The sequence below is a fragment of the Cygnus olor genome, chromosome 23 (assembly GCF_009769625.2).
Source record: "Cygnus olor isolate bCygOlo1 chromosome 23, bCygOlo1.pri.v2, whole genome shotgun sequence".
Taxonomy (NCBI): domain Eukaryota; kingdom Metazoa; phylum Chordata; class Aves; order Anseriformes; family Anatidae; genus Cygnus; species Cygnus olor.
Window position 1 is genome coordinate 149,986 of NC_049191.1, and position 15,266 is coordinate 165,251.

Here is a 15,266-nt window from a genome sequence, read left to right on the forward strand (position 1 = left end):
CAGAACTGCAGCTTTTATTAGCCAGCTTTACAGTCTCTTGTATACAGTACATTGCACAATTCCGCCTTCACAATAACGCTTCCTGTATTAATATTGTGCCTTCCATGATGCTGTATAATCAAGGCAAGTTACAGAACACTGCTGAGTTTATATCAAAATAAACAGAAGATGTAACTTTGGTTTATAATGAACATCCAAATTACCAAGTACAATTTGCAGTAGACTGTAATGAGCTTGATATATAAGCTAGATGACAGTGAAGGGGGGAAAAATAGTTTAAACTATCAAGTTTCCTCTTGAAATGTCTTTTCCCAAGGCACTGTGAACAAGACTGTTAGCAATTATCAATCACTAGAAACACCAATGGGAATATAAATATTTCACACAACAACCACCATCATATCATCCTCTATTCTCTTCTTCTTTTGCTTAAACAATGCCCCTAAAATTTGTTTGGTCCTTCGAGGGGGTAACCAAATTATCTTCTGAAACATCATGTATTTTTATTTAATACGTCTATAAATCAAAGCTTTGATAGATTATTTAACCCTTTCACTGTAAAAACTAAAGGCTTTACCTCACTATTTCTCAATGAATCTGATTTGCAAATTCAACTTGATTGTTTAAAAAAAAAAAAAAGAAGAAGAAAGGGTTCAAAATCAAGCAAAGCCCTGTATTTTTCAAGAGGAAACCATGCAGGAGTACATAAGAAGGCAAAATTGGCTATTTGAAATCCAAGAATCATTTTTAATGCGTTGGGCAAGGAAAATAAATCACAAATGTTCTGTGAGGTTTTCTAAAAATTTACAAGAAAAACTGATGGGCAGTTCTAGTCAATCCAGATGTTCTTTGTTCCTGTTTTAAATGACAACGAATACAGTCTCACACAATACAATTTCATCTTGACTGCAAGAGACACTCCTGTGTGAAGCCTTCAGCATGACAAAATTACTGGGCAAAAAGAAAATTGGCATTCATTTCTTCATGGGCTGATAAACGGAGGCATTGGGATCAAGTCCAGAAGGGCTGGTCTCCACAAATTTGGAAGAGTAATGTGGGGAAACAGGACTCAGAGTGCTGGTGGCCGCAGTGTATGTTATGCTGGGCATTACTGCCATAACTTCTGCAATCTTCTGTTTTAGGTCCTTGATTTCCTGATCTTTTTGAATGATTTGCCCTGAAAAAACAAATTGAATCGCTTAAAACCAGCTGTATGTTTTTGCCCTCCACCATTTACCTAAAACACCCAGAAGACATTCAGCTTTTTGATATTATATACCAGTGAAAGCACAACTCATGTAACTGCCAGTGTGTGTTGGTGAGTTACGTTTAATTATCTCTAGTTACCACATAACACTAGTAGACGCAGCACTTATATTAGATATTGCATTGTTTGGATTCACAGCTGCACAATACCAAAATATTATTTCTATGGCTCAACTTTTTTTCTGCACTTTCCAATTCATATTTTACAAGCACCTCGCAGAAGCTTATTAAATGTGTTATTTTCCTTATTTTCAAAACTGTCCTATTCTCACCATTTTTCAAAACTCCCTTTGTGGACACTGACAAAATCATTACATCAATTTATGTAACTATGTAAAGAGAAACACCGATGAAATGAGAACAAAAGACATTCTTCCTCTAATCAAATTTTCCTGCAACCAAACAAACTTCTGCAAGGAAATCAAATGGATGCTAAATCAAAAGGTTATTTAATTTTCCTTCACGGTTTGCACGGCTGAACAAAGGACAGTCTGGCCAGAGTTTTTACACTGGCTTAACGCTCCCTCTGGTGGCTGTAGTGGCAGCCAAACACGGACGCCAGCGTCAGCTGCTTACCCCATGGTGTGAAGTATAAGACACCTTTTTATTTTTATTTTTATTTTTATTATTTTTTTCCCCCACATTTAGGTTGAATTTATTTCAGGAATATCAACATGTTATTAAGATTCCATGCAAGGGCTTAATAGATGGCAGCTACTATTTTATCTTCTACCTCTTTAAAAGAAGTTCTTCAGGCTTTAGGGTAATGGTTCATAAAAATGCAGAAAAATCATCAAAAAATAAAACAAAACACCGTCTTGATATTTATCAGCTTAGTTCAATAACCTGGGGAAATTAAATCAACTGGAAAGCTTAGGCTCACATTCAAAATGATGTATAAGATAAAATCCCACTGAAAGCTTTCCTGAGTGTGGACTGCAGCCCACCCCTACATAAAAAGGCAGGATATTTCTGTCATGTTTTCACCATTTCATTCTATACTACTGAGTTGAATTAAACTATCCCATATTACCTTGGGCAATCTCAAGCTGCCGTTTTGCATCTCCTAATGCAGAGAATAGATCCAACTTGATTCTTGTCTCTGCGCTCAGGCTGTTCTCTAAGTGCTGTGTTTTATCCTGCATGGCTGAAAGAGCTGACATTAACACCTCCGTATCCTTCTCATTTTCCTTGTACTTCCGCAGTTCCTGTAGGAGTAATTGGGACAAATGTTATTCATCTAGACTTCACACCTGAGATACACTGAGAAGTCTTTCTCTTCCTCACAGCACACCACTACTGGGCTTGGTATTAATACTGTAAAATTAAGATGACGGTTAATTGAGGACACTGTAATATTACCTCCAGTAACACATGACCATCACACAAGTGATTAAAGCCATATCGTACAAAGAATAATTTCAGCACAGTGAGCAAGTACCACTCATTCTGCTTCTCAGCCCTCTATGATCTGTATCATTGAGACCCCCCCCCCCCCCCCCCCCGAAATCCCCCTCATCACTTCCAAGAGCCAGCTGAGAAGCTGCATGGTACTCTTGTGGAAGCACAAAGAGCTAAATTGTGGAATATGAAAACATTTCCCTCAAGGAAAATGGCTAGAATGGTGACTAACCTCTTGCTAGAGAGTTAAAAGTGATACTAAACAAACACCGCATTTTAAGCTATTTTGACTGTGTGATGAGAGGCATTTATCTCAGCATACTTCCCACACTGAACCTAACTGTGCTGAATATCCAAGCACCTTCACCAAAAAATCCAAGCCTGGCTAGTGATTAGGACTACATTGAGTAAGCAATCCTACTTGCCAACAATGAAATTTATAATGATGTGGACTGGCTACAAGCTCCTCACATTATAGGAAAGATGTTGTAGAAATTATATTCTCCTCAGTCTATCCAGACCATTGGTTCTGAGAAAAAAAAAATCTAAATCATTTAAATAATTGAGTGGTATGGAAATGAGACGATTAACACTGCTTATACCCATATTCTTACAAACCCTGATATCAGACAAGGAAGAAAAACATCTGAAGAGAGTAATACTTAAAGGCGTTGATTGCCTCTTATGGATATCCACCAGTTTCAGGGGTCTGAAAGCACTCATTGTGGGCTGATCTAAGCCCCTGGTACTTTCTTGTTACCTGAACTTTCATTTCTAGTTCTCGTATCTGATCTTCTTTCAGCTTTATGTCAATTGTTAGCTTCTTGCACTCTGTCTCCAGCTCTCGGATACGATTCCGTAAAGTTTCAGTACATTCTCCTCTGTAGGAAAAACATTAAAAGAGAAGACTGTGAAAAAAAAAAGAATGTGGCTGACAATCCTGAATTGTTTATAACATGAAAAATTAATATAAATATTGAAGGATACAAAGAGGAAGCTAACTTTGTTCTTTTCAGCAAGAGAATTTCCCTTAGGGCAACAATGCAACAAGCTGCCAAGAGTTACCCAATGTTATGCCTCAAGTACTAGGAAATTGCTTGGGACATTTATGAACTATGGAGAATAGAAAAGCAGAAATAATTATTTTTAGACATTAGGAACACTGCAGTCATCTGTACTTCTGCCATGCTTTCATCTTGAAAAGCTTTACATCTATACACCTACATTACTACTGAAACATCACTGTGCTGAGCACTGGTAGTCACTGGCTAGATTAGAATATTTTTGAGATTTGAGATAAAGACAGAATTTTTGCCAAAAGGACACTGCACAAAACCTTGATTCACAGTCCCCACATGAAATGGAATATTCCTCTCAAGAAGACTAATCCACAGGGCACAATAGCCCTCTGTTAACACAATCAATGTAGAGCCAATAATTTAGAGTGTATTCATCATCCTGTAAATTTAACAGATATGAGTACTTAGACTGAACTTAATGGAAGGTGACCTCCCCATCCTCCCACTGTCTTAACACAAACAAACCTCAACAAAAATAAAGCTTTTTTTTTTTTTAAAGTCAAATACAAACCACTCCTTTATGTAAACAATGGTAAAAAATGCATCTCAGTGACAACAGCTACATTTCAGACATTTTCTGGAGCTGAGGTTGCTTCTACATTAGAACCAACTACCTTGTAGCAGCAGCAAATGCAACAGCACGTGCAGCAGTTGCTTCTTCCAACTTCTTTCTTTTCTTTTCTTCCATTAATTGTTTTTCTACAAAGGCTCTTGCCTCTTGCTCTGCCTTTAGTTTCTTCTCCAACTGGCTGATCATTTGCTTGTCTTTTTGTTTCATTTGTACAGCGTTGTGCAATCTGGAAGGTAACAGGTATGGAATTTAACAGAGGACTTCATTTACTAAAAATAAATTCCAGTCACTAGTCTCAAGTGAGTCTTGCTTTACTTGCAGGCATGCACCTTAAATTTTGTAGAATTTTAACATAACAACTTCCCCTCTAGTAAGCTACAGTCATCAGCAACTAATTTACACAGATTTGCAGAAACACATACTTGTTCTGGAGCAGTTCATTTTCTTGCCGTAGCTGTCCAATTTCAGATCGAATTCCCCGCTCTGTGTTAGTCAAAGAACTGATCTGACTACGTAGCTCCTGTTCGATCTGCCTGCTTGCTTGCAGGTCAGCCTTTAACTTTTTAATATCTTGTTCCAACCTAAGATAGACAATTTTAGAAGACAATTTCAACTTCCCAGATACACAAAGGTTCAAGCACATTATATAAAAATAAGCACAGAGTAAACATCATACTATCTGCCCCCCTAAACCCTCCTTACTTAAAATAAACAACTCAGAAATTATGTCTCTCTTTGTTGAATAATCTTTATGTTACTATACATCTATAACTCTATGTATAGCTATACACACAATTCATAACTCCCCACAGGAATTTAGCTTTTCTCCATGCACTGCACTGCAACGTTGTAAAACATCCTATGGAACTATATTTTTCCCTCAAAGTAGAAATAAAACTGATGGGAAATTGAAATTGAGAAACTGTAAATGCTGACAGATGAACAGATGAACTAATTTTACTTTTCTCAAATTGTTAGCAATAGCTGAGCTATGGAGTGCACTTGTGAGTTCTCACTAAACATTTTTTCTTTCTTGAAGTACAAGATGTACACTTTAAACAAAAAGTATGTGTTAAGTTATCCACAATTCAGGAGTCAGCAAATTTAGTTTTAATTCCTCCTGAACAGAGCAGAGACCATCTGCTACACACTTATTGTAGCTTTAGAAAGTTTTGAAGACTCATGAAAGCTTATTAATTAAAATATTTTCATCCAGAATTGGTTAAATAAAGCACCAGTTTCTGAAGAGAGTCACCCAGCTCACCTTCATTTTCCCCCACATTTTTAAAATGAGATTATTGATTCTTAGAATAAAAAAAAAATACATCAATCAAATCATGTTCTACAAGCACTGTAACAAACTCTTTTTGTATGCCTCTCAGTCATTCATGTGCTATCCTCATTTTCCCTGTCAGTTATCAATTTAAGTTTTTTAATGGTTATAAAGAAGAAAGATGTTTTTATTTCCTGAAGTTCCACAGACTTAATGGTAGTTGAACATTAAGATTTGGGGAAAATAGTCACAAAAGCCAGAATGAACTGCTCTTAGTGACATTCAATACTCCAGATTAAAGGTTATAGCTCTTTGTCTTCATAATGAGACACTTTGCTCTTTTGGGCTTCAATGCAGGAAAATCTCAACCTAAAATGCTAGTGTGCGATGTGACAGCACAAGGCATAAGACCATCCTCTTTGAATGAATCAAGAGGTTAAATGTGGAATCATTGAACTTTTGGAATTTCATAGAAGAGTATCTATAACAGGCTGAAACTCAACCAAAGAGGTCTACTGGGATAAACTAACAGCAAAAAGCAGCCTATTAAGGATCGTGGTCTACAATACATTTCTCTAACTCAAATGCTCAGATCCTACATTCTACAACTGTACTACACTGTCCCTCGAGCTTACCTCTAGGGCAGTAGAACTAGAAAGTATAGATGAATTTCTTTTAATATAGTATAAATCAGGGCCAAAGTATATGTAAAAAACAAACAAACAAAAAAACCTTACTAGGCAAATAGTAATTGTACTAAGCAAATGAACATTTCATAATGAAGACCATAAATCACTTCAACATCTTGTACTCTGTTGTAGGAGAAAAAGAATTTGAAAACATTACCAAAGGTTCATTCATCCATTTAACCATCACACACAAGCCAAAAATGGAAAATCCACCAGCAAATGATATTAAGTATGAATTTTCACGGGGGTCTGTATGTTCAGTGTGTTAGGTGGTAGAGCTGGACAGTCACTGGGTGACAGTGTAACAGTTCAATTTAAATCTTCTAATAAACAGAGACTAAGTGTTTTGCAAAGAGCAAAATTATTAATGTTGTAGGAAGCATTAACTGTTGTATATCAACAACTGATTGGTTTTAACATACGTTTTCATAAATATTAACAATGGTTTATAAAAGCTATGCACATAAATCACATGCACATACTTTATATTGACAAGTATCCATAAACAATTTCAATATACGACTCTACAATAAAGTGGTAACAGTGAAAATAAGACAGCTGTAAACACCATTCTGCCTATATCCACAACTATGTCAAACTTGCTCAAATATGATACATCTGGATTTATTACAGATATTTAGAAACCCAGAAAAAGAGGCCCTGATTAAGTAATGCCTGAATAAGTCAGGAGCTGGCACACTACAAGCTGAATTAGTATTTTTGGTAACAGGGTATTCACAACTATTCCAACTTAAGCCACCTGGTTCACAGCTTTTGTGACAGTTTCAGTGAGGGCTCTGTACCTGCAAAGCTCACAGGACTGGTCCAGACTGCGCTGTAAAGAAAGTGGAAACCTCTGTGATCTGTAGAGCGCACACAAAGGTGAGCAGAAAGGATGCCTACTCTCAAAAATACAATCAAATACCATAGCAGACATTTTCCTGCAATTTATAGAGCAAATGAATGTTCCTGGCTATCCAAAATGAATTAGGAAGCTATTAATCCATCAGAATGTAAGAACCAAACGTGTCCTAGATGGCTTTTCTCATCAGGACATCAGACCTGCCAAAATTAGATACAATTTCATTTAAAAAAAAGGCATACAGTTTCCCCTCCGAAATATGTACTTTTTGCATTCTCTGATGTTAACTGTATGCTCATCCACCTTATAAAGTCTAGTCAAACATTTTTAGCCTAAATTTCTGCTGTAAAAGAGGAGGTAAAAGCTCTTCTCTGTATACAGAGAGGTCATCCATCATTTTCAGGGAAATACAAGGAGATTAAAAGAAAAACAAAACAAAATAAAACAGCCACTTCTCTGTTGCCCCGTTTCTAAAATGGAAGTACTTCATCAGGGTAAACCGATACAATTTCATAAAAAAAAAAAAAAAAAGCTTTGCTGCTGCAAGCACAGATTGGTGAGAGTTTTCCTTCTTCCTCCCTGTAATAGTCTGTATCACTTGTTATAGTGAGAAATGACACAATAAGTGACACAAAATGACAAAATAACACTATTATTATTTCTACTAATTCATTTTCTGCTTAAGTCTCTTATTTCTAGGCCTATTGGAAAAATATTCTTTCCTATTTACAAAGGGGGACAATTCGAGTTCTAGAAGATATTTTTCTCTGTTGCTGTACAAACTACAAGTAATTTTGAAGCACAATTGTTTTTAAAATGAAGATTCAGTTGTGGATTATTACATTGGGCTGTTTATACAACCAAGGTCAATTTCTTTCAGTTTGTCACCACTATAAGCGCAAATTTATGGATTTTCTTTCTTTTAGCACCACTGCCTATCTTTACTGATCTCAGTAATGAAGAAGATCAATCAACAATCACCTGCAAGACAGAGCATTTTTCCAAATGCTTCTTGGAAGACTGATGGACCAACTTAATGACAATTCAGGTTGAGTTAATACTTCTAAGTATTGATAACTGTTTGATGAATAGCATACCCTTGCTTACTCAATTAACTCATCTCCATAATCATCTGGTAATTGCACACAAATTAAAAACAATCTATATTTATATTATTTACCTAAAGTTTTAAATCACCCAGAGGGCACTTGAGAGCTTCTCTAAGAGATACATTTTTTAAAAATTTGTTCTCTTCTTGCCCAATCTGTTGGCATAAGCCACAGGCATCCACTTGAAGGGAACCTACTTCTTCGAAGTTGCCGATGCGATCACATAGCACTGAGGTTCTCCTGCTGTCAGTACCAGACTACTGCCAGCAGTTCCGCAGAGCATTTTTCATTACCAAAAAGACAATAATGCATAGGCAGGAAGCTGAGTTACTTATTTTTCTTCTGCACAGAATTGTTCTAAGTAGCTAGCATTTTGAAAGGTTACTCTGTTTCTGAGCAGTCCACGCACTATATTGACAATGGCCTGAAAAAGGCTTGGTAGAAGGAATCTCACTGATTTCTGGCTTACATTCCCGATGCTTTTTGTTTTCTGTTCTCTACTTTCCTCAGTCCCGTCGTATCATGTAGAACACTGACCATCTCCCCAGTGTAGCTGACAGGAGCAAGCCTTCTGGTATACAAAAGCCATTTCAGGCATCAGACATAAGGAAGAAGAAACAATCACTCTTCAGACACCAACGGTGCCACAAAAGATGGACAACGATTAACATTAGAGGAAGAGAAGTTTACATCAAAATCTTCCAAGTCTGTCTCTGCAGGAACATTGAGTTTTAGGAAAGCAAAATAAGATGTGATGGACCATCCTTTACTTCACAAATATTTTGCTTAATTCAGTTTCCAGAATGCCGTAGCTATCTCTGTGAATAATAAGTATGTAAGACAGCTTGCTTCAACATGTGCAAAAGGCAAGACCTCTATGGATACAAACACTTTTGCTGAGCTGCATAGCCAGTGTTTTTTTGGGCAGTGGTGGGGTGTTTTGTTTTGTTTGTTTTAAGGGTGCAAATAGCTGGAGCGAGGACATGAGTATTACCATGCAATACCCAATTAAAAAACACATTGCAAGCTACAGTTACAGCTTGGATTTGTTCCATACATCAGGCCCCTGAAACATGAACAAAATCTGCTGCACCTCTGAATTGACAGTGAAATGGTAACAAGAAGTCAGCTTGTTCTGCAGTTACTGATATACAATATTCAAAGGACACCAATTTTACCTCTCTATTAGCCCAGTTACTGTGGTGTCCAGAAATAAGACAGAATAATGACAGAGATGCAATGATTAAGTGCTTGACAAACAAACAGCAGATTTCAGCACTCGTCAGAACCAGATACTCATTTCAATTGTAGGATCAAAAAGCCTAAGACAAAGAGATTGCTTTGAAGGCCGATTGGCAGGGACAGAGCCTCCTGAATCCTTCTACTCTAGCTATCAAAATGACAATAACATAACAGTCACTGAAATATTAAGTGATGGGGATCGGTCACTTCCTCTCCAGAAAACTAAACCTGTGGATAATTCAGAACACTAAAAGCTATTTCTCCTCGAATCTCAGAATGTTTCACATGAAATATTTTTGTCTTAACTCATAAAAGCTAAATATTTGCTGATATTTCTGAAATATAAATATGCACTAACCATTTTCCAGGCAGAACAACAACAAAAAAATCCCATTTCAAATATAAGTGAATATATATAAGCCCCTAAATTACTTAGCTGTATCCTTTCAGATATAACATGTTACATCAAATATTTAAGAAAAAGTTAGGAAGCATGCAAGACTGTCTTGTTCTAAATATATATATACAAATAAAAATAAAAACCACCAAAACAAACAAAACCAACACACACAACTGACACAATCTTCACTGTCTCAAACAACTCCTGTCAATCCTGAGTCCCTAGCAGTTATAAGGCATTCTTTACATTTAATATCGGTTCGTTAGCTCAGGGAAATCATTTGTAAACAAAAAAGGGAAAGCAGCTTGGCTCTGACATCCTGCTGTGAGTCTGCTGGACAAGAAGTTATAAAAAGCATCTTTATTTGGAAGCTGAGCAGATCTGATTTTGAAGTCAGACACAAATGCAGGACTTTACACTGTCCTTTTCAGAGTACAGCCTTGATGCAAAGCAAAAGTTGAATAACAGGAATGAGCAATACCACTGGAAGTGGATAGGATGATAGCAACACCTCATCGACTGACAAGTTAAAAAAAAAAACCACATGAATTTAAAATTCAGTGTGAGGAGTAATACAAAGGACCACACATCACACAGAAACAATTGACCAAAAAAACCAAAAGTGAAGTAGTTTAATTCACTTTCAGGGCTAAGTAAGGCTATGTTGCATAAAGGTACTTCCTGAGTACACTGATCGCGTACCTTGTCCCTACACCGGGAATTAGAGGAGCTAATATTCTGTAAGGGCATAATCTAGTCTATTGAATTCTCATTTCTGCATTAGAAATCTCCCTTTGGACAATTACAATGACCATGTGGTCTAATCTCACATTCGATGAACAGCATATAAAAATCTCAATATGCAATTTAAAACCTAAACCACATGAGATTTAAATCTCATTCTTTATCATAGCTACATGGGACAAAATTCTTGAATGGCAGGTCTTTCTATAAAGTGATTCCCTCCTCTTTTCTCAGGACTTCTTAACAATGTTTCGGACTGCAGCAATGCTGAACTGATCATTCTCTTCTTCAGTGAGCAAGTAAGCCATGTAAAAAGTACAGAGATGCCATCTGAAACTGACGGCATACAAATACAGCAGTCCTGTACACATTCATTTAGATACAGCCTTGCTGAAGACAGAGCCATCTGCATACCATTAATCTTGACTGAATTTGGGTCATAGATGAGATTGACTAGCTTATTCCTTATTTACTTTATACGAGTTTTCAACAGACATTAATATGAAATAGTTTGGCTATTTAATTGGCAGAAATATGCCAATCAGTGGTAGAGTGATCATCAGAAAACAGTATTTTCATTGAAATAACTGTATCCACATAGCACAAATCCTCAGAGATAGACCAGAGTCAAAAGTCCAATTATCAAAAGGTACCAGCAGGGAAAGTGAACCTAATCTGCCAATTGAGTTAACCACCAAGGATTTGTTGACCAAAGCGTTTTCAGCACATGAGAAGAGGAAAAAGAGACAGAGGTCAGGAATGACAGAAAAGCATGCAACTGTGCAACAGCTTTGTTCTGACACAGCTCTATCCTATTTTGAACACTTTACACATTATGTCTTTCTTACAAGTATTTGTTTTACAAAAAATGACAACACTGTCTCAGGACTTACGTGCTCTATGTTCTTAGCTGCATGTCACAAATACATCTTTATTTACATATGCTTATCTGGAGTTTAAAGATGGGATTTCGCCAATCTTCATAGTTTACAAGGCAGCTAAATTAAATCTCTGTGATGTGTATTTAAACCAGTATGTTATCAGGTATGCAACAGGAAACTTAAGTTAATGCTCCAAGGAGTCACAGAGTAGCTGATACTTTGCACCTGTACTTGTGAAATGAAGATTAAACCAAAAGCCAAACACTTTGGAGGGTTAAAATGGCATCACCACCAAACAAAAAAACAAAATCAGTTCAGGCATGAAACCCCACTGAATTCCCTGGAGATGTAAAGGTCACCCCAGGGAACATTTGTCAAGAACACATCCACTGAGCTCTGAAATAATGATCCTCCATGTTTTTCTCACACCTTCTATCAAACGACTGTCACAGATATTAAGACTCATGACACCCTTGTGAGGTAGGCTAACATCATATACTGAGGTAGAAAGTAAGCAATTTGCTCAAGGTTGCATAGCAAACCATAGGCAAAAGTCAGGAACAGAACCCAAGAGGACTAGCTCCTTGTTATCTTATTTCATTCCTAGAAAATTCTGTTTTCTTTACGAGACCATAAATTACATTTTCCAAAGACAAACAATAAAAAAAGCATATCCAATGTACTTGCACCCAGAGAGGTTGAAGGAGGCTGTTACAAAATGCTCAAATCAAACTTACCTCACCAATGCATCTGGTTTGCTTAGCTGGTTATTAGGAATACAATTTTCCATTAAGTCCTTATGTGCACTTGGGCTCTTGCTTGGACATTTCTGTTTTTTCTCATTTTTAGTAGATGATGAAGGGATGCTCCCATTAGTTGCACTGTGACTGCGAGGTGAGGAATTCACAACTCCACTAACATTTTTGTAATTTTTGGATGAGGCAGTGCATGAGTCCTCTTTTAAGAGGTTTTCTGTACTTCCTACAAGATCATTATTTAATCTTTTACTATTGATATGGTTTTCCATATATTCAATTTCCTGTATTTTAGAGTCTACAGGTTGCAAAATATTATTATTTATTCCAAGGTTGTGTTTCTTAGCATCCTTGTCCTTCTCTTTTCCCTTTTCTCTATATTCTAGCTCTGGCAACGTTGCAGATACTTTTTTATTGGTTGGAATGCCTCCATTATGCTGCAAAAGTATTGAGGAATCCATCTCAGATAATCCTTTGGCTGTAATACCAAAATAAAAAAATAGTTAGTTCATTAGAATCAATCAATATTATGACACACAGAAAAATATGCAGATGACAATCATTATTAGAGTTTATTTAGCAAAACAAAACAAAACAACAACAAAAAAACAGAATAGAAGCCATGTGACATTTTCAGATTTTTTTCCACTTTACAGAGAGCAAAGAGTAACCTAGACGTTTAATAATAAATAATAATTCTGTCTTCATAGACAGAATTGATGTAGTTCCTAGTAAGAAACTAATTAGAGAGAACATAATTCATTTCTACTGCCATTTTAACCACTGCCAAAAGTTTAATTTCTGTCTCCTCTAAATTCACAATACTTACATCATAACAACACGGACTAGAGAAGCTCTTCTTCAGCAGGCTTTTTTTTTTTTTTTAATTGCAGGTGATGATAGCAAATATTAAGAAATAAGTACAGTTTACCTTCCTCTGCCTCCCTCTCTTGCCTTTGTAGCATCTGCTGTTCTGGGGGCAGAGCTTGCTGGAGAAGCTGCATGTAGAACTCATTCTCTTTCTGAACTTCTTTTTGTTTTCTTAAACGCATTTTGTAGCTGACATAACTTTTAAAGCCAAAGCCCAAAGTCACAACGGGGTAGCCAATACTAGGAAAAAAGCAACTTTATTATTCAAAATGTAATCATAATAGCAAATAAACAAACTGAAAAGCTGTGAATACATATGGATTACAAATTTTCATAGGAAGCAATATATTAAATTTTTTTGCTGTACTACAATAAAGCCACATTTTAAAGTGTAGAGATGACATTACCAAGATAAAATTATGGTTTGTTACAGACAGCAATTAACTGTAGCATAGATTAAAAGGTTATAACAATGTAGCTGCACTATGCATAGCAAAGACAGCTCTCAGACAAGTACAAATTACGCATCTTTTAAGGAGATAACAGCCAACAACAACAGAAGTTCCTAAGTTCCCCTAAAAGGACGTTTAATATATATTAAGCCGGGAGATGCATAATAAACATCCAACCAGAAGACTGAAAGGAGAAACTGATTCTTAGTCCCATCCCTTCACACTCGAAATTAAGAACATATATGCCTTTTCCACCACTCTGTAAAGTAGAGACAAAGCAATGGTTTTGCAAAAGACTGCCTCTGCAACAGGCCCTGTACTACCTTCTCACTGCAACACAGGCTGAGAAACAAGAGCTGACAAAGGTGCTGGAACATACAGCTCTGGGGCTACTGCACTTCTGGTGGGGACCAACTCTGTGAGCTAGAGCACCCTTCCATCACCCAGCCCTGCCACAGCTAGAAGGATCCCTGGAGGTACAGCCTCAATAACCACCTGGCGCTGTTGAGGATGACCACAATTAAGACACCTTTTGTGGGCAGCGAATGGCTTTTGAGAATTCCCAGTTTAGAAGACTGACCTTGAAGATAGAAGCAAACAACTTCTAATCTCTAATTTACTTCTCCCACTTATCTTACTGACAGGTAAGATATGAAAAAAATCCTCACTTTCAGCCAGGCTCTGCTGTTCTACTTGTTTACAAGGATGACAGAAGGGTGGCAGAACTTTGGAATTATTTATACCAGCTTCACCATGTAGAATTAAATATTCTTATTGCTGCAGTTTTCACAAGCTATACAGAATGCCAGCAAATCATGCTAGTTTACTTATTAACAGGGATACTCGAGGAGTGAACAAACATCCCTGCATATAAATACGTACATCTCTGGCAAATATTTTAACAAAGCACCATGAATTTGCATTTTGAACACTGAAGGTGTCCTAGATCAGGGCAAAACTCAGATGCAGATGACTATATTAACTATTGGAGTCTTCTCACTCTTTGCTCAGTATTAGCATTGTGCAAATTGCATTTCTAAGTATGCTTCCAGAATGCAGGAATCATTTGCACATGCATCTGATATTATCTCTGCGAATGCTTCTTATGTAATACTGGGTAAAGTCAGCTGTAGCTACAATTTTAAAACACTGATGACAATCCGAAATGTTTGCATCCAGCTCAGCAACAGAAAGACCTTTTTTCACAGTTCCTAAACTGCTTTGTAGCCTGATATAGAATTAACTCAGTGCTTAAGGGACTTGTTGTGCAATGCAGATAACATAAATTAAAATGACAGATGCCTAATTTATTGAAGACTATCACAGGGAACTGGACCAAATGACCCCAAGAAAAAACAGAACACATTTTAAATCTAACATGATTGATGCACACTACGTTAAAAACTTGTGGATTTAAAAGTGCATTTCTTCTAGATATGGATACTCTGTAGTTATGTCTTCTGCCTGAAGTCACTCTTCAGTTACAAAGAAATATTGTGATAAGTAGGGCTTCTTTGTTTGTTTTGCTTTCTGACAAGACTTTCAAGCTGAAGCTTATTCAACTTCTCTGGTGAATTATGAAATTAGACAGTCATGAGGACCATTATCATTGTAGGGGGACAGAGGAGTGCTTTGTCATAAGAAAAAAAATTCTTAACGGAATGCATAAATT

General features: G+C 36.7%; 1 protein-coding gene across 2 annotated transcripts in view; it reads right to left on the bottom strand.

Annotated features, from left to right (window-relative positions):
- The window catches only part of MACO1 (macoilin 1), a 28,884-nt gene continuing 13,618 nt past the window's right edge, over positions 1–15,266 (bottom strand). For both annotated transcript variants that reach the window (XM_040535324.1, XM_040535325.1), the window contains 7 exons: positions 13,204–13,382; positions 12,255–12,750; positions 4,740–4,898; positions 4,361–4,543; positions 3,428–3,548; positions 2,300–2,474; positions 1–1,177 (listed from right to left, as the gene is read on the bottom strand). In XM_040535324.1, the coding sequence (XP_040391258.1) occupies positions 975–1,177; positions 2,300–2,474; positions 3,428–3,548; positions 4,361–4,543; positions 4,740–4,898; positions 12,255–12,750; positions 13,204–13,382 (1,516 nt within the window). In that variant the 3' untranslated portion in view covers positions 1–974. The remainder of the gene's footprint in view (positions 1,178–2,299; positions 2,475–3,427; positions 3,549–4,360; positions 4,544–4,739; positions 4,899–12,254; positions 12,751–13,203; positions 13,383–15,266) is intronic.